At 36.1% G+C, this 25,952-nt stretch overlaps 4 protein-coding genes across 5 annotated transcripts; 2 read left to right on the top strand and 2 right to left on the bottom strand.

Annotated features, from left to right (window-relative positions):
* Window positions 1–727: 727 nt before the first annotated feature.
* Window positions 728–4,762, top strand: agxtb (alanine--glyoxylate and serine--pyruvate aminotransferase b). The gene is made up of 11 exons (XM_084412346.1): window positions 728–1,196; window positions 1,851–2,043; window positions 2,130–2,194; window positions 2,322–2,422; window positions 2,697–2,767; window positions 2,879–2,963; window positions 3,078–3,176; window positions 3,268–3,337; window positions 3,921–4,016; window positions 4,109–4,237; window positions 4,325–4,762. The coding sequence occupies exons 1-11, from the start codon at window positions 945–947 to the stop codon at window positions 4,430–4,432; spliced, it is 1,269 nt and encodes a 422-aa protein (XP_084268472.1). The 5' UTR covers window positions 728–944; the 3' UTR covers window positions 4,433–4,762.
* Window positions 4,713–10,807, bottom strand: LOC311292618 (F-box only protein 15). The gene is made up of 8 exons (XM_084412347.1): window positions 10,707–10,807; window positions 10,413–10,646; window positions 8,611–8,808; window positions 8,401–8,527; window positions 7,190–7,272; window positions 6,191–6,324; window positions 5,617–5,738; window positions 4,713–5,339 (listed from the first exon to the last, which is right to left on the bottom strand). Exons 2-8 carry the CDS (start codon window positions 10,577–10,579, stop codon window positions 5,073–5,075), a joined length of 1,098 nt encoding a protein of 365 aa, XP_084268473.1. The 5' UTR covers window positions 10,580–10,646; window positions 10,707–10,807; the 3' UTR covers window positions 4,713–5,072.
* Window positions 10,808–14,976: 4,169 nt separating this feature from the next.
* On the top strand, window positions 14,977–16,624 carry thap4 (THAP domain containing 4). Of its 2 annotated transcripts, none has more exons than XM_084412157.1 (5): window positions 14,977–15,132; window positions 15,378–15,531; window positions 15,601–15,710; window positions 15,802–15,905; window positions 16,066–16,624. In XM_084412157.1, exons 1-5 carry the CDS (start codon window positions 15,108–15,110, stop codon window positions 16,180–16,182), a joined length of 510 nt encoding a protein of 169 aa, XP_084268283.1. In that variant the 5' UTR covers window positions 14,977–15,107; the 3' UTR covers window positions 16,183–16,624. The 2 variants fall into 2 exon arrangements, with proteins under 2 accessions (XP_084268283.1, XP_084268282.1); XM_084412156.1 differs by having other exon boundaries at window positions 14,983–15,132; window positions 15,363–15,531.
* Window positions 16,625–17,186: 562 nt separating this feature from the next.
* bokb (BCL2 family apoptosis regulator BOK b) lies at window positions 17,187–21,991 on the bottom strand. Its single transcript, XM_084412155.1, has 4 exons — window positions 21,062–21,991; window positions 20,515–20,643; window positions 18,809–18,972; window positions 17,187–18,020 (listed from the first exon to the last, which is right to left on the bottom strand). Exons 1-4 carry the CDS (start codon window positions 21,294–21,296, stop codon window positions 17,901–17,903), a joined length of 648 nt encoding a protein of 215 aa, XP_084268281.1. The 5' UTR covers window positions 21,297–21,991; the 3' UTR covers window positions 17,187–17,900.
* Between the last annotated feature and the right edge of the window lie 3,961 nt (window positions 21,992–25,952).

Below are 25,952 nucleotides of genomic sequence, written 5' to 3'. Positions count from 1 at the left end.
AGACATTTGTTGAAACAATTCTGAAATTTTTTATAGTTTCTTTTAAACACTGAAATAAAACCACATTAAAAATTGAGAATCAAAATAACAAAATTGCTTAAAGTTTGTAAACTGAAATATCAGAATTATATGTGAACTAATGCAATGTGCTGCACAGACCAAGTGAGAGACAAATGAGTAGCCTACCAATGTTGTTCATGTGTGTGTGTGTGTGTGTTTACAACAACCAATCGACTGTACTGAGCTGGTAAACAAGTGGACAATAAATGAATCAATACAGCACTCTGTAAAGGATGTAAACAAAAACTCACTTTTGTCTGTTTGATAAAACATTTATGCAAATATGGGCCTTATTACTTCTACATATTTCTCTTTACCTGAAGAGGGTATATAGAAGTTTTAAACTAACTAAACCAGCATCAAACTTACTTATCTCCTAATCTAACAATATGAATAAATATAGGCTAGATATCCATTCAAAATATAAAATAGCCTACTGTATTTAAATACCTGTCCACCCAATGACTAATCGACTGCAACATTTTAATCTCTCAGTACAGGGCAGTTTAACTTTGTGAAAAAGTTCAGATAAACACCTGTGCTCTGTTTACGTATTTTAGTGAGGTTTCAGGAAACTAAGGGTTCAAATATCGAATCAAAGGACGAAAAAACAAAACAAAAAAAACACAGCCTTACATAATAATACAGGATAAGTTTCTCGATCATTGTGCTACTACTGGCTGTTCTATTTTGTTATGCTGTTCAGAACATCCCTCTTATCTACCCCTGAACCGTTATACCTTGTTTGAAAGATGAAGGGCGGGGGGATTTTGTGCCAAAAACATGACGCATGTTGCTCTGAGTTCCAGGGGTCAGAGACCTGTTTGTTTAAAATGGACGAACGCAAAGTTTTGTCCCTTTAACGAACTGCAGAGAGAAGAAACATGATGCCAAGGACTGTCCTATCCAGATGCGCGCGTTTGGCGAAGGTGCCTTTGGAATGCGCGCGGTCCACCAAACACAGCGTCCATCGCGGGATGTCCTCCGTGACCATCCCTCCACCGGCGTGCATGCTCCGGCCGCTCGAGGCTCCATTCCGGTACCTGTTTGGACCAGGACCCTCCAATGTGCCGCCTCGTATTTTAGCGGCAGGGGGGAGACCTATAATAGGTCATATGCACTCGGAAATGTTTGAGGTAAATTTTACGTTGCGTTTTTGAACCAACGCATTGTATAACTTTGATATGGGCCGATGGCAAATAAGAAAGTCTGGGTTTAAAACGCTCGTTCAAAGTTCTTAGAAATGTAATTTTTGTAATCATGGTGGTTTCATAAATTTTTTTAAATCGTTAATAGCCTACCATTTAGCCTAAAACTAATAATTTATGTTTAAAATGATTTCATGACTATAAAAACAAGCATTATTTTCAAAAACGTATTTAAAACATATTTTTCAAGGTAAAAAAAAAAAAACTATCTTCAAATATTTATATTCAAAACGTCTTTTTATAAAACTTAAAGTTTAAATATTAAATCATATTTTATTAACAAAATATTTTAAATACTTTATTATTTAATGATATAGTATTAAAAAAAATGAAGCATTTAAGAAATAATCATTTAAAAAAAAAACATGCCAAACTACTTGTGCCAACATTTCTTCTGGACATAATCTCTGGGCTGCTTCACCACCTATATGTTTGGATTTTTCAAAACAAAACAAAAAATCTAAATAATCAAGTCATCATTTTATGATTCATAGATCTGAGCTGCCTTTGTGGAAACTATTGAACTCTATTGAAACTATTGTTTTGAAGATTCTAACAGTCAATGCACACATTTTGTCATAGATTATGAATGATATGAAGAAAGGAATCCAGTATGCTTTTCAGACCAGTAACAACATGACTCTGGCCATGAGTGGCTCCGGCCACACGGCGATGGAATGTGCAGTGTTCAACATTGTGGAGCCTGGAGAAAGTGTTCTCGTTGCCATCAATGGAATCTGGGGAGAACGAGTTGCAGAAATCGCTGAGCGGATGGGTATGAATCTAATAATAATGTCATCCCATTGTTTGGTTCTTTATCTGTTGATGAGAGCACCACTTTAAACATCTTTCTTTCCATAGGTGCAAAGGTTCACACCTTGGTAAAACCACCCGGAGGACATTTTACAAATGCAGAAATTGAACAGGTTAAAATGTTTACTTCTTACATAAATGATAAGTTTCCATTGCATATTGTTTCTATTATGGCCTCTGTATGTTATATGACTAGCAAAGCAAATCACTGCTCCGTAACCAACATTTGTCATTCTACAGGCTCTGGCTAAACATAAGCCTGTTCTCTTCTTTCTCACACACGGAGAGTCATCAGCTGGACTGGTGCACCCAATGGACGGCATTGGTGAAATATGTCACAAGTAAGAATATTCAACAATCATTTAGCTTAATGTCTGACTTCTATAGTACTATTTTTCTGAAAATGTTAATGATTCTTTTTGAGGTCTGTTCTGAAGATTTTATGATTGGTATAGGCTACACTGTAAAGATTCACAAATCAACTGTCAGGAGTGTAAAACAACATAAACATCTGGCTACTGGGAATAAATGAGGTCCGAGGAATGTTAAAATAATGTTAATAAAAAAATTCTGTATTGTCCACTGATGTGCTCTTGCGTGGTTTTGTTTATACAGATACAACTGTTTGCTCTTAGTGGATTCAGTGGCATCATTGGGAGCTGCACCACTTTTAATGGACCAACAAAGTGAGTAGAAGACCATTTGTTCATGTGCATATTCTAAATCTCTATGTAAAAGCCTGTGGATTAAATTCAACCATTTGTGTCCTACATAATGAATCCTCTTTTTCTTTGTAGATATTGATATTCTGTACACTGGATCCCAAAAAGCCTTGAATGCTCCACCCGGCACAGCACCAATTTCATTTAGCGAAAGAGCATGGTGAGGAGAGACTTGTGAATATATATACATGAGTATGTTTTTGCACACACAGAATCATTCTAACAATTAGTGGAATCAACTAATGTTATTTATTTCCCCTCAAATGTGATATAGCCACAAGATGTTTAACAGGAAAACAAAGCCAGTATCCTACCTCCTTGATATGACCTACTTATCCAATTACTGGGGCAATGATGGCAAGCCAGACAGAATGTAAGTATGGTAAACACAAACAGTTTCTCTTGCGAGACTCAATAGTTGATTGAGTGAAGGATTGCGTAAAACTAACTGAACTATGTTTCAGATATCATCACACAGGACCTGTGTCTGGGTTCTTTGCCCTGAGGGAAAGTCTAGCCATCCTTGCTGAAACGGTAGGGGCTAGATATATAACACCTAGCTGGACATAATAATTCAATCTTAGATGCTTGTTTTCTTAACTATGTGTTTTTGTTTAAACTATAACAGCCTGGGTACTCAGATTTATGAATCTATGATATTACATGCACTGCCATTCAAACGTTTGGGTCAGTAAGATTTCCTTTTTTTTTCTAATGCTCACCAAGGCTACATTTATTTGATCAAAAATACTGTAAAGACAGAAATACTATGATATAACATACAAATTAAAATAATTACTACAGTCTTCAGTGTCACATGATCCAGTTCAGAAATCATTCTAATATGCTGATTTGCTGCTTGTATATCAGTCCTTATCAGGATTATTTGATAAATAGAAATAGAAATCTTTTGTAATATTATAAATGTCTTTACTGTCACTTTTGATCAGTTTAACATGTCCTTGATATAAAAAAAGAAATAAAAATCTTACTGACAGTAAACTTTTGAACAGTAGTGTTTATCGGTTACAAAATATGGCAGTTAATACATTTAAAGGATCTTTAATGAGTAGTATGTGATGTCATGGGGTTAATAATTCTTAAATGCCTGCTCAAGGGTCTTGAGAACTCGTGGAGGCATCATAGAGAAGTTGCAGAGTATCTTTGGAAAGGCTTGGAAGACCTGGGCTTGAAGCTGTTCATCAAGGACAGGGTAACTTTTGTTGTTGAATTCACTTGCTAATTCTGAGAATAATAATATACCCTAAAAGAGAAAGCAGTTCAACTATATTCCCATTTCCAAAGGATTTGAGATTACCCTCAGTAACCACCATTGCCATCCCTGAGGGATATAACTGGAAGGAACTGCTGGCTTACATCCTGAAGCATCACCAAATAGAGTTTACAGGAGGTCTAGGGCCCTCTGTTGGCATGGTGAGTAAAAGGTAGTCAACAAGACATAAGTGCACGACAACACATTCAACTACATACTGAATAATTATCCGCTGAACTGATTTCTAGATAATACGGATTGGACTCATGGGATACAACTGCAACAAGGCCAACGCTGCGATGGTTCTTGCAGCTCTGGAAGACGCTTTAAAGCAGTGTCGAAAGACCAACGCCTAAAGGCAACCTGTTTACCTGTTAATGTTTGCAATTTCTTATGGTGATGCTTGTAGTGTGGATATTACACATTCATGTAAAGGGAGAGCTATTATATATGATGTTTTCATGACAGCTGGTATAATGGAGAAGAATTTTAGCTGATTCTAAATTGTGCCTCCATACATCAATCAAATCCAGCCGTTTTGAACAGTGTTTCTCAATGTCCTTTGAACGTTTTCGAAAAGCATCACTCCAGCACTTGACCTTCATAAAAACATTAATGAGAAATAAATCATTCATGCAAATTCAAAATTTGATTTTAGTTACACAGTAAACATGATGTTCACACACCATTGTGTTATTGATTGTCTTAACGGAATTTACTCTACTTCATGAAACTATGAAAAATTGGATGCCAAAAATGAACAACTTTTACAAAATTTAAATTTAGCACTCTGGCATTTCCAGACTAAACAACAGTCCTTGAAACTCAACAACAACAAAAAATGTCAGACTTAAACATTAACAAACTGACAAATAGGCACCATTTTCATGAATAAGAAACGAGAAATAAAATCATCTTTGGATATTTACAACTCAAAGCACTGGCAGAATCATTCCAACTTTTCTAAATGGAAACCAACCAGATATTGCAACATTTTCAAGATTCTCCCCCAAAGCGCCTTTTCACTTTTGCTGCTGGGAATGAAGTAATTAACTGCACCAAAAAGCACTGCTGAAGGTCTTCCATCCACACAAAGGTCATTCTGACCTTTCCCTCCAGATCCTCGTATATGATGATGAACTGCTCACCTGCGTATTCCAAGTCCACCACTCTGAGCTTATTGCACATCTTAACAGGAGAACTCACACACCAGAAGGGACGCTGAGCCTCATCCAGAACCGTCAAAGTCATCATACAGCAGCGCTAGGCGGGTGGAGCAAGTAAACATTAATACTTTTCGATAAAGAAGGAATGTTTAAGACATGCATATCTAAACAAAATGCGTAATAATAAACAGGGCACACTTGTCTATTACAACGCGTACAGTAAGTCTTCAGCATTTTGCCCCATTCACACACAGCATGATACCTACCCATCTCTTTATAGGCAATATCCAAAGAATAGCATGCCAGCACTAACCAGTCAGTTCCAGGGAGAAATACAGTCTTGAGTGTAAGAATTAGGAATCAATCATAGGTACCTCAACATCTCCCTGCAATCCCTCTGCTTGCCATGGGACACTGATCTTTGCCACAGGCTTGTGCTGAGTCACATCAGCCAAATCAATGGCGACCAACTGCACATAGTCCCCATGAAACGGCGCTGTAAAGCACAAGAACAAATGTGCAAAGTAACACTCATATTATTCATATCATCTTATTTAAATAGCAAAATCTTGATCATAATTTGTTGAAAATAAATTTGTTTAGTGAAGTTTCGAGTTCTAGCACATCAGACTACGAAAAAAGAAAGTAAAAATGGGTTTTCGTCAATATACGCCTTGCTATGGCTAAATGAGACACTCCAATGAAATTAAATGCGTGAGCTTAAAAATATTTAGAAATATATACAAATATTATTGAAAATAGTATTTAATGATACATTTTATGTTTTAGAAACATGATGATTATTTATTTATTTATTTACTATGGTAATAAATGTTTTATTTAAATATCAAAATATGTTGAAAATAAATTAGTTTAGTGAAGTTTTCAGTTTTAGCACACTATTTGAAATTGTATTAATTTTATTACAAAAACGAATTATATATTTACCTCTGCTGATGTAGAGTGGGGAAAAGCGCTGACACATGATTCGCTGAAGTGGATTGTGAAGCACAATGTGCAGGGTGTATCCATGTCGTCCACGGTCAGAGTCCAGAGCAGTGTCCTCCGTGGGGATGTAGGGACTATTGATGTGAACCAAGAAACTTTACATGTTAAGGGACTATACGTTATCAACTTCAGCAGCATACTAAATAACCTTAAAGGAGAACTCCGGTCAATTTTAACATTGAGCTCATTTTTTTTGTACATTTGGAGTGCTGTCAATACAGAGAACAACGACAAAAATCGGTGTTGCCTACACCGAGTTATTCTATTTTTAAAATTTGCACCCTATTGACTTCAATGGGGCAAGTAGTAAGCCTGCTTTTTAGCCTCTTAACATCCTTTAAGTGTCATTACAAGTGCACAGAAAATGTGAGTGATTCCTTCCGAGTGAACACGGGTGGATCTGACTGCAGTAGATGTTAGAGATAGAATAGAAAAATGAAGTTAATTCAGCCAGCGCACATACCTTTGTTTACATCCTGTTTTCGGTGGAAGGCCATAGTAATCGATTGTCGAGTTCACGCGCATAGGTTTAGTACATATGATCACGCGCGTGAACTCGACAATCGACTACTGTGGACTTCGACCGAAAACAGGATGTAAACAAAGGTATGAGCGCTGGCTGAATTAACTTCATTTTTATTAATATCTTTCACATCTACTGCAGTCAGATTCACCCGCGTTCACTCCGAAGGAATCACTCACATTTTCTGTGCACTTGTAATGACACTTAAAGGATGTTAAGAGGCTAAAAAGCAGGCTTACTACTTGCCCCATTGAAGTCAATAGGGTGCAAATTTTAAAAATAGAATAACTCGGTGTAGGCAACACCGATTTTTGTCGTTGTTCTCTGTATTGACAGCACTCCAAATGTACAAAAAAATGAGCTCAATGTTAAAATTGACCGGAGTTCTCCTTTAATGCCCATTAAGAGTTCAGTACCAAAATGATGACCCAAGGAGACTTCTTTCAATCAGTTTGTTGAAGTGAAGGTTGACCATGACAAAGGCAATTTTCCAATTTCCCTGCAAACAACACCAATGAACATAAAATAGAAACAACATAGATAAAACTTCCATATAGACGTGAAGTTAAATAATGTTCGCAATAACAATATAAAGTTTATTTTCTAAAAGAAAATCTGAATCATTTATATTAGGGATGCACCAATCAGCCAATAGATAATTATTTTCATGTTATGTGTGATAATGGCTGATATTCAAATACACTACGCTATTTTGTCTAAATTACTGATTTTAATTTTTAATGCTGCAAGTAAATATAGGCATCACAACATAAAAAGGTACAATGTGAATAATGGACATACATTTTTAGATTTGCTATGGATTCTATTTAACAGTGTTATTAAATAAGTTAAAGCTGCACAATTCTGGAAATTTTGTTTAAAATAGAGAACTCAATTCTCCCATGATATTGAATGGGCAACTACACAAAATAACTTGCCATTTACTAGGTTCTGACTAAATGTTGATGTCTATTTTAAACAAAATATTTAATTCGAATCGATTATTTAAAATAAATAAATCAGTTTGAATAAATTGAATGAATGATTCAATGACTCACACATAAAGGCTTAATACAATCTTAATCTTGCATAATTGATACAATCTTTATTTGAAGCATCAAAGTACTATCACAAACTGATTTACTCTATTTTGATCACGACTGTAGACAACAGTGTTTATATTCGAACTATAAACTTTTATCCCAGTACATCAGTAATAATTTGAATTATTTTAACACGTAAATAATGATTACTGTTTCATACCTAAACATGACAACTGTTTTATCTGGGTCAGCGGAAGCGCCAACACATATTCATGTGATCGTACTTGTTGTCAAAAGTTTAATAGACATAGCTGAATGGTAGTAATTTAGGAATAAGATCACATGGGTGTTTGAATCAAGATCACAATCTTTTAACGATTAATTTTGCAGCTCTATTATCAGTGTTTTAATAATTACCTTTAAGTGAGCTTAGATGATGGCATCTAAATGTAAAATGCACAAATAAATATCCAATATTAACCAGTAAAAAAAACTAAAAACAATATGGTACAGAAATACTGTACTGAATTGTGCATCCCTAATATATTGAAATGATCAGAATTTTGCTAAATATATCAACATACCCGCCAGACTCCGACAATGATCCCATTATTAAAGCGCAGCAACTTCACAAGCTTGTCAGCACCAAGGAATGACCAGTGTACACTTTTATCAAAACTTGTCTTGTGAATCAGAGAGCGCCATTTTGGCCTACACATAAGAGGCATTAGTCAGATGAGGGTATGAATGTATGAGCGTATGCATGCTTCAGATTTTTCAGCTGTGTTCCTTACTTGTCTCTTGAAGCTGGTAGAGATGGACCCATTATTCCATGAAGCTTCAGGCCATTTAGACTGCTCATGAACGGCCAGACACCACGGTTCCAGTACACCGTAATCGATGAATCTTCAAAGAAACTGTGCGTCTGCTTAAAGACACTTTCACGTCCATTCTTACTTATGAGTGTGATCTCCCACTGAATGTGTAATCTCCTGTAAAACAAAGTAACCAGAGATGTGGTTCCTCGTTTTTACTATGGACGTTCCACTTACGTTTGACAGATGCTCTAAACTTTATAGATACACCAACAATCGTTTTAACCAATACTATTTTTTTACTTGTATTCACCCTTTTCTACTTCAATAGATTTACTCTATTTAGGTTTAAAAATGCATTTACTTTTATTTGTCTCTCATATCACAGCAAGAGCAATATAGCATAGCAAGACATATATTTTAAAATAATATATGCCTTGCTATGCTATATGAGGCATTCCAAAACAAAGGAAATAAATGAAAAGAAACAATGAAATTAAATGTCTGACCATTTAGACACAAAGGCAAAAAAGCGCCCAACTACAGCTACAAGTTTTATTTTACTATACAAAAATAAAATTACAAAAGCATACACTGACTACAACATAATCAGTTATTTATATTTCATTGGTTCTCTCTTGTTTTTGCATGTGTTTATAAAAAGAAATTATGACAGCCAGGCTAAAAATTATGTCCGCACAACTTGGTATGTTTATTGCATTATCACAAATAAAACAAATGACTCCAAGCGCAACTATGCAATATGATAAAAAAATCTTTTAAAACATTTTTTTAATAATATTTAAATAAAGCATGATTATGTAAATAACTTCATTTTTGGCCACTACTGAACAAATAATATTTTAAATATTTAATAATACATTTTATGTTTTCGTGGTGAAGCAATGCTTATTTATTTATTATTGTAATAAATCATATTAAAACGATTACAAATATTCTGCATGTTTTTTATATCTGTTATTGGACATACAAACATTAAACAAATAAAAGAAAAAAAACAACAGTACCGATTGGAAAAAAATTATATTACTCAATCTCTACTAAATTTTGAATAACAATTTGTTGTTTCATAAATGCTTTGCTTAAAGCGACACTAAGGAACTTTTCCTCTTCGGTCGCCCTACAGGTTGGAAGCGGAATTGTCCATTACCGCTGTCGTAAATAATTTCGCCGCCCCGGCGAATTATTGTTTATCTAGCACCGGCTTTGGAATGAACGATGTCCACTGACAAGGTAGAGTATGTTGCATGATTTCATGAAAGTATGATGTAGTGAGACATCAGAAATGAAGGAAAACTAAATAATGACTATTGTAACGCTTGACATAAAGCAAGTCAAATTTTTCGTTTTCTTATGTCTCATTCGAACTACAGAAATGCGACCCGGTTTGGCAAACTTGCATGGTGTGGTTATAGCAGATATAGGGCTGCAAAGCGAATCCAGAAGTGCCTTTCACCCTGTTACGACTTGATGAATCACTGATACTATTTTGGAAACATTATTTTAAGGTAAAAAAATGTTCCTTAGTGTTGCTTTAATGTGTGTTACTTTGTGCTATTCGCACTTGGTTTGATATTTTGAGGAATTCATACAGTTTAGGTGTGGCTAAGTGCTTAATTACTTTTTGGGTCTGCTTTAGTTCTGGGTAATATTAAATATATGTTATGCAGGTAATGAAACGCAGGTAATGGCATTTGTGGTCCCAAAAGATTTCTTTTTCTGCCCTGTTCAAAGAAAAGCAGTGAGTACTAATTTCCTACCTGAGAACATGCTCTGTAAGAGCTGGCATGCCCGTGTGCGGGTTCATGTGTTTTAGCTCTGTTTTCCACTTGGAGTCCTTGCAACCAGCCATCTCCTTGAGTAGCAGCTTCTTCCAGTATCCCGCAGGTTTCTCTTCCACACTTGTGCTGCTCACGGCTTCTGTCATCACGCTTCCTCTGGGTCTCCACTTTTTATTCTCAAGCTGAGAAGCATACAACACAGACCACAGAGCACTGGGCATCTATGTTAATATATATTATTCCTTATTCAAATTCTTTATATCATGAACTCACTTGCTGCTAGCCAGATCATGAAACCGCTTGTTGACAAAGCTGATATTGAACAGAGAGGAGGCATCCAGAAAAGAACAAATCTTCAGGATTATCTCAGAAGGCAACCTGGACAGACAAGGAATAGTGCAGTTTTTTGTATGATGAAAGACTACAATGGCATGCAATAAAATACATTTGAAACTTATAGGCCTGGTTTCACAGACAAGGCTTAGATTAAGCCAGGATTTGGCCTTAGTTTTTATAAATGTGCACTAGAAACAATGTCAGTGACAAATTTTAAAGATATGCAAGTGCAAGTTACTTTCAGTTAAAGGGGACCCATTATGCAAAATTCCCTTTTACATGGTGTTTGAACATAAATGTGTCGGCAGTGTGTGTATACAACCACCCAATAATGGTAAAAATCCACCCACTCCTCTTTTTTTAATCCCCATAAATCATAAGCAGTGTCTCAGAACAAGCCGTTTGCAGATTGCAGCTTTTGTGATGTCACAAATGCTTAGGCCTCTCCCACAACTGCAGACGGTCCCTGAGTGAGCTGTACACAGTCCTCCATGTTTATCTCCTTGGTAGAGCATTTAACAGCGGCATTCAAGTAAGACATTTATTTTTATTAAAGCTACTAAAGTTATTTATTTGATTTTCTGTGTTTCTTTTGTTTGATTCATTTTAACAGCATATATTACACTGCTTCCACTTTAATACACACAGATCTAATATACACTTGACTTGCGATTTCTTTACTTGCTGTTTACATTCACATACATATTTTGTCATCATATGTTTATGTGAACCTTGCGTGTATTTCACAATTTAAGTGCAATAACACATGAAAGAGAACTAGTTTAATACTCACAGGATGCGCCACCTGCCATCCGCGTGCTTCGGATGTGTGCGCTCAGAAAACCATAAATAAAGAAGTTTAGACTGATATGGCTTTAAAACACATGCAGATAATAAACTTTCATGATGATGAAAACTGCAATATCATGTGAGCGTGACTGTGATAGAGATGATAATAAAAACCAAACAGATATTTTGTTAGTTTTTGACAGAGTATCAGAGGCACGAGCTGTATAGGCTCCGCCCTCTTCTGGAAAAAAGCAACTCATTTGCATTTTAAGATATGAAAACATGTTTTTTCTTCCACTCAAAAATGACAGACACATTCTGGGGACACCTGAGTATTACATCTTGTAAAAAGGGGCAAAAGGGCAAAGGGTCCCCTTTAAAAAAAAAGCTCAAACACGCATTCTAATGGACTGAGTCTGTGAAACCGGGGGAATATGTATAAAATATTGATTAACTTGCCTATCGAAGTAATTTCCACGGCTGCCCCTACTGCACTGTTCAGACACAGACACAGTTTTACACGGCTCACGTTGCAAATACGTCGAGGAGGTGTTGCAATCTCTCCGCCTATGCCAAATGGAAAATAAGCATTCAGTCTATCCCATTAGTGAATGAGTAGCCCAAAACAAGTTTGTAAATAACTCGGCTGTCTACCTTTTTGCACCTTCAGCACGAGCAGTTTCCCCTTCCTGAGTCTCCCCGAGTGTAGTTTCTTCATCTTTCCCGTGGCCTTGTCTTAAACGTCGGAGAAAATCACCAAGACCAGTAGCCATGATGACTTCGAGGCGTTTGAACTCACTCACATATTACTGATAACCCGACTGATAACTTAACACACTAGAGGGCAATATAATATATTGAAGAGATACCGAAGACAATGTTTTATTTTCAGTTCAAATGTAACTGATGATTTTAGAATTAGGTTCAAATTAAGATAATAAATTAAAATATAAAATGTAAGATCAAATTAAAATCAGTTTAACCCTTTCATGCATGAATTCTGTTAACCTCAGATTTTTCCCCTATGTGTTTTTATTGCTCTTAGGGCATGAAAAACAAGATTAGAAATGTTGTTGTATTTTTACACATATTTTTCAAAGAGATTTTCAGATTTAGAGGTTAGTTTAAACTCAAGAGATAATAACACAGCAATATTGTGTGTATTCAACAAACCAATCAATACAATTATATATCCTCCTGAGACCCAGGGGAAAAAAAATATTATTTTTTTATTTTTTATTTATTTTTCATGTATCACATTGTTAAGAGCATAAGAAACAAATGGTAAAAAAAAAACTTTTAAAGTGATTTTTTTTTTCCATATGTTATGCTATGTACTCTGGACACCAGGACTCAGTTGTTTAAAAAATAAAATGACAAGAAATTATATGTATAGGCAAAAATTATTCTTTTTTCATTCACCAATCAATTCTTGTTTTGTTTTTTGTATAAAGATGATTCTCAACTACAGTGCTTGTCAGAATTATTTGCCCCCTTGGTAAATATTATCAAAGATGGCTGTAAAAAATTAATCTGCATTGTTTATCCTTTTGATATTCTATTTAAAAAAAATGCAACATCTAACCTTTAAGCTAATCTAAAGTGGGGGGGGGAAATAACATTATGAAATAAATGTTTTTCTCCAAAACATATTGGGAACAATTATTTGCACCCTTTTATTAAGTACTTTTTGCAACCTCCTTTTTCCAAGATAACAGCTCTGAGTCCTCTCCTATAAATAAAAAAGTAAACCATGAGTAAAATGAAATACTCTGCTGTATATTTAATGCTGTGGGTCCAATTTTCCACCAGAGGTCCTGGACATCTTGTTCAGATACATGGCATCATGGATTCGATCAAATACCAACAGATAAAAAATCAAAACCTGACAACCTCTGCTAGAAACATGAGGATGTGTTGTGATTCCATCAGAGATCTACATGCAGCCTGCCGAGGTACAACTGTGGAAACCCAACTCAGATGCTCCCTCCAGTGAACCACCAGAGTATGTCAATTTACCCTTATTAGCTGATAATTCTGATTATGTTCAAGATGGATACATTTCTAACATAACTCTCCTCTAAGAAAACCTAGCGATCAGGTGTTTTCAATCTCATCTGAAATGAGCAGTGCATGTTGGGGGTAACGCATTACAAGTAACATCCATAACGCAATCAGATTACTTTTTGATCTAAAGAGTAAAGTAATGCGCTACAAGTAACGTGCATTACGTAATCAGATTACTTTTTGATGTTACGAGTAATGCATTAAAAGTAATGTGCATTACGTAATCAGATTACTTTTTGATGTAATGAGTAAAGTAATGCATTACAAGTCACATACATAATGTAATCACAGTACTTTTTTATTGTTAATGCAAATTACATTAAAATAAAATATTTATTTACTGTCAAAAAAGTTACTGCAGATTAAGTATTTTCAAAAACAACAGTCACAGTAATAGTATGACTTGCAGCCAAAATATAGCCATTATGCATGAGGTCCACTACAGATGATTAATCAGAATATTACTCCAATCTAAAATCAATACCTGAAAAATCGAACTGTGGTATGACTCATTAGATATTGCTTGATGCTACAACATTTTATTTATTTTTACCTGCAAGAGTCTCCTAGGATAGAAGGAATGGGTGGATATTCCAGAGCAACTTGGCATTTCTGACATTGCCCATCTTGGTTTGGAGCTGGGGGCAAAAATCCACAGACAACGGCTTGACATGTCAGGATGATGCACCACTGTAGAGGCTGATGTGCAACCATCAAAACCCATGCTAATGCAAGAAAACGATTTCTGAATAGCTCTGTCCACTGTAGTGACATATACATGAAAGGGTTAATGGTTTTAAATCATGTATCTGTTATATTGGATTCTCACAGTTTGATATATTAATGACCCTCATATGGTTTAAAATTACTGTATTGCTTTGTGCTACAGATATGTTTCTTCTATAAACAACACATAAACAGCTTTGCTTTCTTTTCTTTTCTTTAATTTTTTTTTTTTTTTTTTTTTTTCACGAAGAAGCCTTTTAGGGCTGTCACCACCCCGTGTTTTAAAAGTAAAAAGAAAAGTAATAGTAAATTACAATTATTTTAAAATTAAAGTAAATAAAATGTTTTTAATTTCGTTATGTATATTTTTACATTTTAGCTTGACAGCTCTATTTATTGGTTTTTAGTCTTTTCATTCATTAATTCATTCTTTTTTACAATTTCAGCTATTTGCAGACGAGCCTGTATCAAATTGCATTACCAATATAATATGTAAATATACATTCATTTTTATTGTGCTGTATGAAATGCGTAGTGGAGGAAATGTTTTCTCCAGTCTTCGTTCTTCAGCTTGATCCCGCGTCATCATCAGAACGCCTAATAACTACATCTCCCAGAGTTCTTAGTGTCTAATCAGGAAGTAGATAAGCACTGTGATGGCAAACAGATATAGTAGTTCAGCAGCCGCAGCGAGTAATACATTTAGTGTCAATTATACAGTTCAAATTTAAAGTTATTTGAAATTATTCAAGCGGAATGTCATGCCCATTCAATCACTCTGGTAGGACAACATGACGATTGCATTTAAATTAATAGACAAGACACCTGATTTTTGTCTTATTTCTAATGGCTTATTATTTCCGAGCTGTCGTCTGTAGCTCAAACGTCAAATTTGTTATAATTAAAATGAATCAAGCATTAAATAAACTGCAGGTGCATCAGAATGTGACCGTGTCCGTGAACATAATTTACATCACGGATAAGCGCTCATCGATCTGATTTAACCCGCAGCCTGTGTTTCCGCAGCGGAGCTGAACCCCGCAGTGCTGCCGCTGGACTGGCTCCTGGGAACCTGGCAGTCCGATGAGCCAGGAGAGGGCTCCTTCCCCTCCATCGCACCTTTTCGTTACACAGAGACTCTTCATTTCTCACATGTAGGACAGCCCGTGGTCAATTTCATGTAAGTAACAAAATAAACCAGAGGTATTGCAACTCAGAATGCAGTGCAAGTTGTGAACTTTTTCCTCAGGTTTAATGCATTCCATGCTGAGAGCAAAAGGCCTCTTCACAGGGAGTGTGGATTCATCAGGCTTCAGCCGGGCACCAACAGAGTGGCTTTCATCATTGCCCAGAACTCAGGTGTTTGATTCATAAAAACGTTTAGGTTCATCTATATTACGGCATATCTTTTCTTTTTTTTATTGTTTGTATCTGTTTATACCTCTTTCAGGTCTTGTGGAAATTGAGGAGGGGGAACTCACTGGACAGCAGCTGACTCTACACAGTGCTGCCCTGGCTAGAACATCTTTTGCCAAGCAGCCTCATGTTCAACAGGTCTCATAAATCAAACTGATTGACTTGTGCCTTGTTAGATCAATGAAACAATAAACTCTACTGTAGCAATATTTTTATACAGAAAATGTGGCATGAATTGTGCTGAACTAGTGTACTTATTAAAACAAATGTTTGACTAAGAATTTTGATTTTTGATCAGATCTCCAGGCACATCCAGTTGAAGTCAGATGGAAGGCTGGAACAGACCGTCTCTATGGCACTGGAAGGACAGCCTCTGACGCAGCATTTGCACATCACTTACCGCAGGACTGATTAACTATCTGTCACATGGGAGGAAGATGTATTTCTGAAAAGCACCTGGAAGTAATGTACTCATCTGACCTAAAATATTGATGGTTTATATATAGCAACCTGCAGTTGATGGCAATATATTTGTGACTAAGAATGTTATCTAAAGTAAATAGATGTGATCTGACCTGTCTTACCAACAAAAAAAGCTTTGCAAATATTGTTACAATGAATAAAAATTTAGAGGTAGCTCATGGCAAAGTCTGTCTCTGAAGAAAATGCTGTTCGTTTTCACATGTCTATTTCCATAAGATTAAGTTCACAAATTGAATTATAATCAGAATGTCACATCGCATACATTTTCTCTCCAGTAAAACTTAACACTAAATGTCTTCTTTGATGTGTTTAATGGTAATTCAGGGGGATGCATTAATTCACTTATAGACTCAATAAAGCTCTTTACCTTTTGATGAATTGTCATGGCATTTCTACTAATCATGAACAAATGGAGAATAATTTAAAGAAATCAGTTAATAGAGATTGCATTCACGATGATAAGATCAATAAAAACATCCACTCTGTAATATCGTTCAAATGTTGTTTGGGGTTGTTAATGTTTTTAAAGTATCATTCAGCAGGGATGCATTTAATCAATCAAAAGTGACAGTAAAGACATTTATAACGTTACAAAATATGTCTTATTCAAATAAATGCTGTTCCGTTGAACTTTATTTTCATGAAAGAATCCTAAAAAAAAAAAAACTATCACGGTTTCCACAAAAACATTAAGGTGCACAACTGTTTTCATTATTGGTAATAAATGTTTCTTGAGCAGTAAATCAGCATATTAGATGATTTCTGAAGGATCATGTGACACTGAAGACTGCTTTGCTATCACAGGAATAAATTACATTTAAAATTGTAATAAAATAGAAAAGAGTTATTTTATATTTGAATAGTAATATAACTGTTTTACTGTATTTTTGATCAAATAAATGCAGCCTTTGTGAGCATAAGAGAATTCTTTCAAAAACAAATCAACCAATCCGATTTCACCAATCAAGTGATATTAAAATTGTATTTTGTGACTTTATTAGTTCCGGGGCACAAAATAATTTCCAGGTTTTTCATGACTGCTGGAATCAACTGAATTTCTCCCTCAGTGCCCACATTAAAATCTTTATTTAAAGATGTATACAGCTGGTGACAACAGTGTTACACACACCACACAAACTGTATAAACCGAAAGTGCAAAGTGTCACTCCAAACATCATAAGCAGTTTTGTAAAAAAAAAAAAAAAATCTGAACATTGTCAAACATTTAAAACGTTTCACTCAAGCCACAGTTATTGAGTATAAAATCTCAGTAGAATGAATCCATGCAATGCATCTTCAGCACGAAAGGAGCTCCTTTACCTGCACACCTTATTTCAGGGTCATTTTAAACTGAGTAAGACAGATATTATGTAGCTCCACCAATGAATATAGCAGTAGCATCCCCTCTACACAATATCAGCTCATAGTATTTCTTTCACTCTATGTTTAATATTTTAAGGGAAAGTATTTTAAAGAAATAATAAAAAGTAAAAGATGATTAAGGTGCAGTTAAACCTGGGTGATGTGCTATAACCTTTGTGAGGGGCCGTTTGCTCCCCAGGGCTTCACAAACAGTACAATGGTCCATTCAAATAGTTCTGGGATGGAAAGATTCAGTTCTCGGTCAACAGGATGGCTTCCTGCACAAGGCTACTTCGTCAGGTTGATGTACATGGTCTTTATGAATTCCCTCCATGTTAACACAGCTGTTGATAACCAGTGGGCATGAGCTCTAGAGTCTATGTTCACCACACATTTTGAAATGTCCCCCTGGAATGAAAGATGAAAAGAAAGCATTGTCATTTGAAATGCTATCACATACACTACCATTCAAAAGTTTGGGGTCAGTAAGATTGTTTTAATGTTTTTTAAAGAATTCTCTTATGTTCATCAAGGCTGCATTTATTTGATCAAAAATACAGTAAAACAGTAACATTATTAAAATATATTTTCTATTTTATTCAATTTTAAAATGTAATTTATTCCTGTGATGGTAAAGCTGAATTTACAGCATTACTCCAGTCTTCAGTGTCACACCACGATCCTTCAGAACTCATTCTAATATGCTGATTTACTGCTCAAGAAACATTTCTTATTATTATCAATGTTGAAAACAGTTGTGCCGTTTAATATTTTTGTGGGAATCAGGAATCTTTGATGAATAGAACAGCATTTATTTAAAACAGAAATCTTTTGTAACATTATTCTTGCTTTTTTTAAATTAGGGTTACTGACCCCAGACTTTTGAACAGTAATGTGTAGTATGCTATGCTCTGAAATGCAAGTATTAGTAAGTAACAGATCCGCACACCGAATAAGCTCCCATTCAAAAAAAAATTTTTATTAGTGACCTTTCGGGCCTCACATGGCCCTTCCTCAGACTAACAGGATTGCTGAAATGCAAGTATGAAATTGCAGTAGCACAAAGAAAATAATTAGATGCGCTTTTAACAGAAAGGCTACAGTTGGGTAGCAATACTTCATTTCCTCATATGGCCCCTAGAGGTCAGGATCAATCTTGGTTTATGCAGAAGGCAGTACAGAGAATGAACACTTACCCATCCTCCCCTCTTTTTGAGCCACGGGACCAGGCTCCTACGTGCAAATTCTCCCAGACTGTCCACAATGGTGTGCACCATGACTGGATGGCCCTGTCGCACACAGTCCACCGCCAGCCCAGCAGCTACAGCGTAGATGGCCACCACTTTGCCCCATGTGATCCCTTGAAAGTAAAAGCAATTCTGTGAGAAGAAGAACCAGAGGGCTACTGAGCTATGAGCACCTCAAACTCTCTCTTGCTTTCGCATTAATCATACTAGCGTTTTAGAAATTAAATTCCTAAATAATATTAAAAACAGTTTAGAATGAGAATTCTAGATTTGCTCATATCTAATGCAAATTAAATGTCAATGTATCGCAAAAGAAATCAAACCATTTTTTCTCCACAAAATATTGCTGCTATAATTATGCTCTTTCAATCAAGAGTGTCTTCAGAGGACATTTAAATTAATAAATAGTTAAACTACCTTAAAGCATGATGTAGTTATTTTAGAAATGGCAACCTCCGATTACTGTCTACAACTAACAACACAGACTTTCCACCATGAAACACATTTTAAGTATAAAACAGGGCCAGATCTAAGACAGCATCTAACAGTTTAGATTCGTTTCCTTGAAAATCTACTCGACTACATAGAGGCGCAGCTCTGCTGTGCTGATGATGTAACAGGAAGGCTAAAACCAGCATTAACACACTGTCGTGCTTCACTAATGATGAGCCAAGAGTCAGGGACTATGCCAATTGTTTACGTCCTTCATCTTCAGCATTCATTTAAGATACTCACAGATCTATACCTTACTATAGAAGATAGGTTGTGAGAAGATTGTCAGGCAGAGTAGAATGATGTTGCCATGGTTTTGGGCTCAATCACAACCACCATGCACATCAAGAAGAAGCAGAACCAAGATAAAATATGTGACCAAATATGTACAGAGAGAAGAATGTGGGTATGTCCTTTTTAGGGGTTTTTCCATGTTCCGAAAAAAGACCACTGAAGAACTTGTCATTAAACCACAAGAGATGCTGATGATCAAAGTGGCCCTCTCAAAACACACTACTGAAATAACTACTGAATAAGTCAATCGCTCTTCCAGTAAAGACAATTTTACTGTAGTTTAATAAAAACAAACATAATGAAAATAATGTCCTGAACTGTTTTTTTTAAAGCTCAAACTCAGGCTAACATCGCTTCATTTACATTTGGAACGAATCCAACAATCTCCAAATTCCCACCATTTATAGTAAAGATGCCCTCATGTGCAATGCTGCAGTTTGTTTTTGGTCCCAAACCAGCCTCAATTATGTACAGAATATAATAATAGTAATAGTATCAATAATAATAACAAAAATATAATAATAAAAGAAATAAAAATAATAAAATACTTTAAAGTCACCATGAAATCAAAAGAGTTTTTATGGAACATTGCAGTATTTATTATAAATGATTTAGCCTACTTATGACATACGTTTTTTTATTTATTCACATGCCCTCGTAAACTTTAATCAAAATAACTTCCCCTTCAACTTGAAACGACTTCTCTTCTCGGATGACATGTTTCTCGGCACAATTCTGGATGGACAATATTTCATATTTTCATTTCATTTATTTGAAAAAACAAAAATACTTTAATGCAGGGCCAGCAAGGTCATGCCCACAAACACTGCCTATGAAACACCTGTTATATTGTCTTCAAGCTCACTTACCCATGGCTAGGATCTCTGTAGCTACAGAGAGAAACGCATCTGAAACCACAGCCTCGACTGCTACACTGATGTTCAGCTGCTTTGCGATATTACGATACACATATGGGCGCATACACTCCAGTTCATCACCTGTAAAACAAAGCAAAACCTGTAAAATGTCTTAAATATACACAATGAGAGGGACAGGTGTTGTCATAATTTACTGATCATATAATTTTTTACAGTGCAGCCTTGATAAACTCTTGTTATAAATCAGTATAAAATTACAACATTAAAGACAATTAATCCAGACCCCAAATAAAATAGAGATAAACAATAAAGAAAGAAAGAAAGAAAGAAAGAAAGAAAGAAAGAAAGAAAGAAAGAAAGAAAGAAAGAAAGAAAGAAAGAAAGAAAGAAAGAAAGAAAGAAAGAAAGAAAGAAAGAAAGAAAGAAAGAAAGAAAGACTTTTGATTTTCACATATTGATGTTATGTCAGATGATAAATACTGAAATAGCATTACACCTGTTACGAGCATCAATTCACACGCACTCCTGTTTCTCTTACCCAGTTTTAGAAGCACCACAGATACATCTATAAGAGCACCATGTGGCTCGGGCAGATCTGGCTCAACTTTTGACCAGCTGAATCCTTCCCTTATGATTCTGGAGTGAATGAAGTCTCTACAAAGTTCCTTGGACTGAGAGACGAGCTCTTTTTCCGTGTGAGTCCGATCAAACACCTTCATCTCCGCGGCGAACACGGTCACGGTGGATCGCTCGAACACGCTCGTGTCCCGCATGTTTGTTAGGCACGAGCTGTGTTCACTGGACAGGTAGCCTACATAAACACCCCACAGACTCCACTAACAGTACGAAGCGCATTTTAACGACGAAAGTTTAGGCAAATTAAATATGAAACAGGTTCGCCGAAACGTCAAGAACCAATCAGGAAAAACAAATGAACAGCCCAAACTAAATTCCCTCGCTAACAAATTGATCAATCGACCAACTAACGCTCCGCTTACCGATTTTATCCTTTCTCATCTTCAATGTCTCTTCCATGTTTCGCACGACAACCTACAATGTTGAAATGCACTTTCAGTTATATTTCCATCGTTCTGTCCGAGGTTGCTGTTCGCTTGTGCCCTGAATCGTACACTTGGAAGCGATTTTTCTCTCTACCTGGAACGCTTAGGTAACCACTAATGAACGGCTTAGTCCAAATATAAATGGCATCCTGGCACGGCTCACAATGCTTTTAGTCCATGGAACTACTATATCAAATAATATCAACTCCTTCAAATCCTAGGTTACTTATAAAATGAATACAAAAAGAGCATGCAACATTAATATTAATTTCGTAAAAATCACACTCATATTAAAAGAGGAGACTTTTATCAAACAGACCCAGGCGTGAAGGCTTCCCATATAATGCTTATTTCATATAATGATTCTTCCCTAAGGATCAGTGGGAAGTTCATTCATGCTTTGCTCTAATGGTGACCATGTAGGCGAAGTTATTATCTGTCTATGTTTAGCGAGCTAATCCTCTCACTACAAACCAACACAACAGTTTAAAGTCCTATGACTCGTGAATAGACCTCAGTGTGGATGTGCATATCTTTATCTGATAGTCATATTTCACATAATGGTGACAGTGGTAATCCCAGAAGACAGTTTAAAATGTATGAGAGTTCAATTGCAAGTCAAGTTTACAGAGATGTCACTTTCATTTAATTAATTTCATCATGTTTTATTCATAGTTGGCTCATTCACTGCATACCATACTATAACTAAAATAATGTAATCTGACTGATAAAAGTAGGCTACTTGTTGTGTGGATTCAGTTTGTTCAAACAGCGACATTACACGCTAACTGCTTAAACAAACAGTTAGACATGATTGTCTTTCAAATGTAGTGGAGTTAAAGTTAAAAGTTTCCAGAAAAAATAATACTCAAGTAAAGTACAGTTACTCAAAAAGTGTACTTAAAGTGGTGATATAATGCCCTTTTCACAAGATATACAGTATTCAAGTAAATGTACTTTGTTACTGTCCACCCAATATTTTATGGAATATTGCAGTATTCTAAATGATTAATCCCTGCACATCATCGTTTTAAAATTCAAGTTTATTGGCTCGAGGGCGGTACAAACAAGTGTCACAATCCAATCAATTCCCATGGACAAAATCAAGTCCCGCCCTACATTTTTTCACGTTTACAGAGATGTCACTTTCATTCATTGCATCCATCATGTTTTATTAATTTGGCTCATTCACTGCATGCCATACTACAACTAAAATAATGTAATCTGACTGATCAAAAAAGTACTTGTGTGGATTCAGTGGGTAGCAAAACTGCTTGTTTTGACAGATATACATTTGATATTAAATTAATGCAAACTATAAATCATAGACTATTTGGTTTATCCTGCTCATGCACCAAGTACTGTGCATAGCCTATTTGTACTGTATTTGTCGAATATAATTTTTTTTATGCAATCGCATTATACTGTTAAAGGAGTCCTATAATGCCCTTTTCACAAGATGTAAAATAAGTCTCTGAAGTCCCCAGAGTGTGTATGTGAAGTTTTAGCTCAAAATACCCCACAACTATTTTTTAATAGCATGTTAAAATTGTCACTTTTTGAGGGTGAGCAGAAACCATAGCAAAAACGCACCGTTTTTGTGTGTCCCTTTAAATGCAAATGAGCTGCTTCTCCTGGCACAGATTGCTTGCGTTAACAGTGTCGGACAAAGATGGAAAGACTCAAGAAGGGCAACAGGACATTTCTGAATGGTTAGTTGATGAATTTATGTTGCTGATGTGGAGTTAACTATCTTCTAGTCATTGATTAGCATATTCCGTCATGATAATCTATAAATCGTGTTCCCGGGGGCGGGGTTTATGTAAATTTTAGGGTTAGTGATGTCACTAACCCGTAAATAAGTTCATTATAGTCCCTATCAACCGTTTGTTGTAGTCCTTAAAAAGGATTTCTGTAAAATAAAAGCTCCCTTTGCTTTGAACTTTGAGCGTCGTAAATTTGCAGATGTTGTTTATGTTCCCGATGGATAAAATCAAGTCCCGTCCTACATTTTTTCTTGTTTGAAAAGCCGTTTCCCTCAGATTTATATCACAACAGGGAAGAAAAGATTATCGCAACTTCCATTTCATGCTGACTTTAAAGTCATCATGACATCAAAATGGACAATTCTTGTTTTTTTATGGAATATTGCATTCATTTATAATAAATTTATACATGAACATTATTCTTTAAAAAAAATGAATATGCCCTCGTAATCTTTAATCAAAATAACTCTTCTCTGATGATGTGTTTACTGGCGCGAGGGCGGGACAACCTGTCAATCACGTCGACCAATAGCAAACCACAACCAATCAATTCTAAATGGACCAAATCAAGTCCTGCCATACTTTTTTTTTTTTTTCTTGTTTGAGAAGCCATTTCACTCAGATATACGTCACAAGGAAGGAAAGAATAATTGCAACTTCTGTTTCATGCTGACTTTTACGCTGGGATCCTTCTGAAGGATGCAGAGCAGCGAGGGCCACATGCAGCCACAAGGTTTGACCATTTGTCCCTTATTTTACTCTTATCATTAGTTCTTCTCTTGTTTAGAAATTATAGCATCAATCCTGCTTTTGTCCTTACACCGTGATTACTATCTGCAAAATTAGGCATCACTAAATTTAATTCTAAGTCATTTTTGCAGCTTGCTGTACATAAATGCTTAATTGTTTGTTGTCTTGCTGAGAGGAAGATTTGAGTTCTGAAATTCACATGATGTTTGTTAAAGTGACCCTATTATGCTATTTTAAAGTTTGCTAATGTTGTTTTGGAGTCTCCTACAACAGGTTTACATGCATCAAAGGTTTCATTTTCTCATAATATACATTTGCACATCACCACATTTTCAATGATTCTCAAACGACTCGTCAGATGACATCTCTCTAAACCCCTCCTTTCCGCGAGCTACTCTGCTCTGATTGGCCAGACGGCTCAGTCTGTTCTGATTGGTTTACCGCGTACTGTGTCGAAAACAAAAACGCTGTCCTGAGGCTTCCTACACCGTAAACTAAACACAGTAACGAACAATGACGTCGATTTTACCATATAAATTCTAGCGCGAGTCCGATGATGATGAAAGACTGTAAGAACTAGTTATTCAACCCGAACCTCCATCGCAAGGTCGACTCGAGCATGACGTTTCTCAGTGATACACTTATCAGTTTGAACTGCATTATGAGATGTTGCAACTGTAATTCCTCACCATCAGCATTAACAATGCATGTAATCAGGGCTTGACATTAACACCCGCCAACCCGCCAAATGCGGGTGGATTTTGCTCGTGGCGGGTAACGCAGTCACTCCAACTAGCCACTTTGGCGGGTTGAATAATTGTAGTCTTTTCAAAACGCATCTGAAATAAGTGTGACACTACAACTCCCATAGGGATGTCAACAAATATTCTAAATTCGAATATATATTCGAATAGGTTTAAAAAACAGAATTTCGATGGTGAAAATGAATATTCGAATGTGGAAAAACGCCCGCGGTAGCAGAGGCGCGGCTGTCTGCTTTGCGAGTGGGCGCGCTGCCTGAGGGATCAGGGACAGGTAACAGGAAGAAGTGTTAACGTTAAACAGAAACATTACTAAAGTGTAGGCTACTGTATTGACTGAATTGATATTGCATGAATAAGGTAGGTTAGATACAGTAGTTTCATGATGCACTGCAGGCTTCCACTGGTTTGATTATTGACTGTTTCATGTCAAGGAAAAGTTCCATGTTTACCACAGCACAGCTCGCTCGGAGCGTTCAATGTCGGTTTTATATTGGCTACTGTAAAACTTAAATTATTGTAAATAATATTTGTTTCAATCACTGAATGAAGCCTGCTATATAAGAGTCGCGACCTTAAATTGCTTGCACTTTATTGTTGTTGTTCATTTAAACCGTTATGCACAGAGAGCGTGACGCCTCATTCGCGCCGCAAGACCTCCAGACGTGCGTAAACGCGTCTTTACACTCGCGCCAGATGCTCTATTCACGTTTGGTGTGAACGCAGCATGAGAGAGAGAGAGAGAGAGAGAGAGAGAGAGAGAGAGAGAGAGAGAGAGAGAGAGAGAGAGAGAGAGAGAGAGAGAGAGAGAGAGAGAGAGAGAGAGAGAGAGAGAGAGAGAGTGTGAGGTCTGCGGTCTTGGCCATAGTTGATTTACTTGTTTTTGTGTAGGTAATACGTTGTCAAATATGTTTAAACTTAAATAAACTACCTATACAAGTAGTTATGTCTCTTTGTATTCATTTGTCCTGTTATTGACGTAATGCGCGTCATTGACAAAATGCGCAACCAGATGTTCGAATAGTTCGAATATAGGCTGTGTTTTTTTTTTAGAGGGAATATTTGAACGTAATTTTTGAGCAATTTTGACA

The sequence above is a fragment of the Rutilus rutilus genome, assembly GCF_951802725.1.
Source record: "Rutilus rutilus genome assembly, chromosome: 6".
NCBI classification, from domain to species: domain Eukaryota; kingdom Metazoa; phylum Chordata; class Actinopteri; order Cypriniformes; family Leuciscidae; genus Rutilus; species Rutilus rutilus.
Note: the sequence above shows the minus strand (reverse complement) of the source record. Positions and strands in the feature narration are given on the sequence as shown.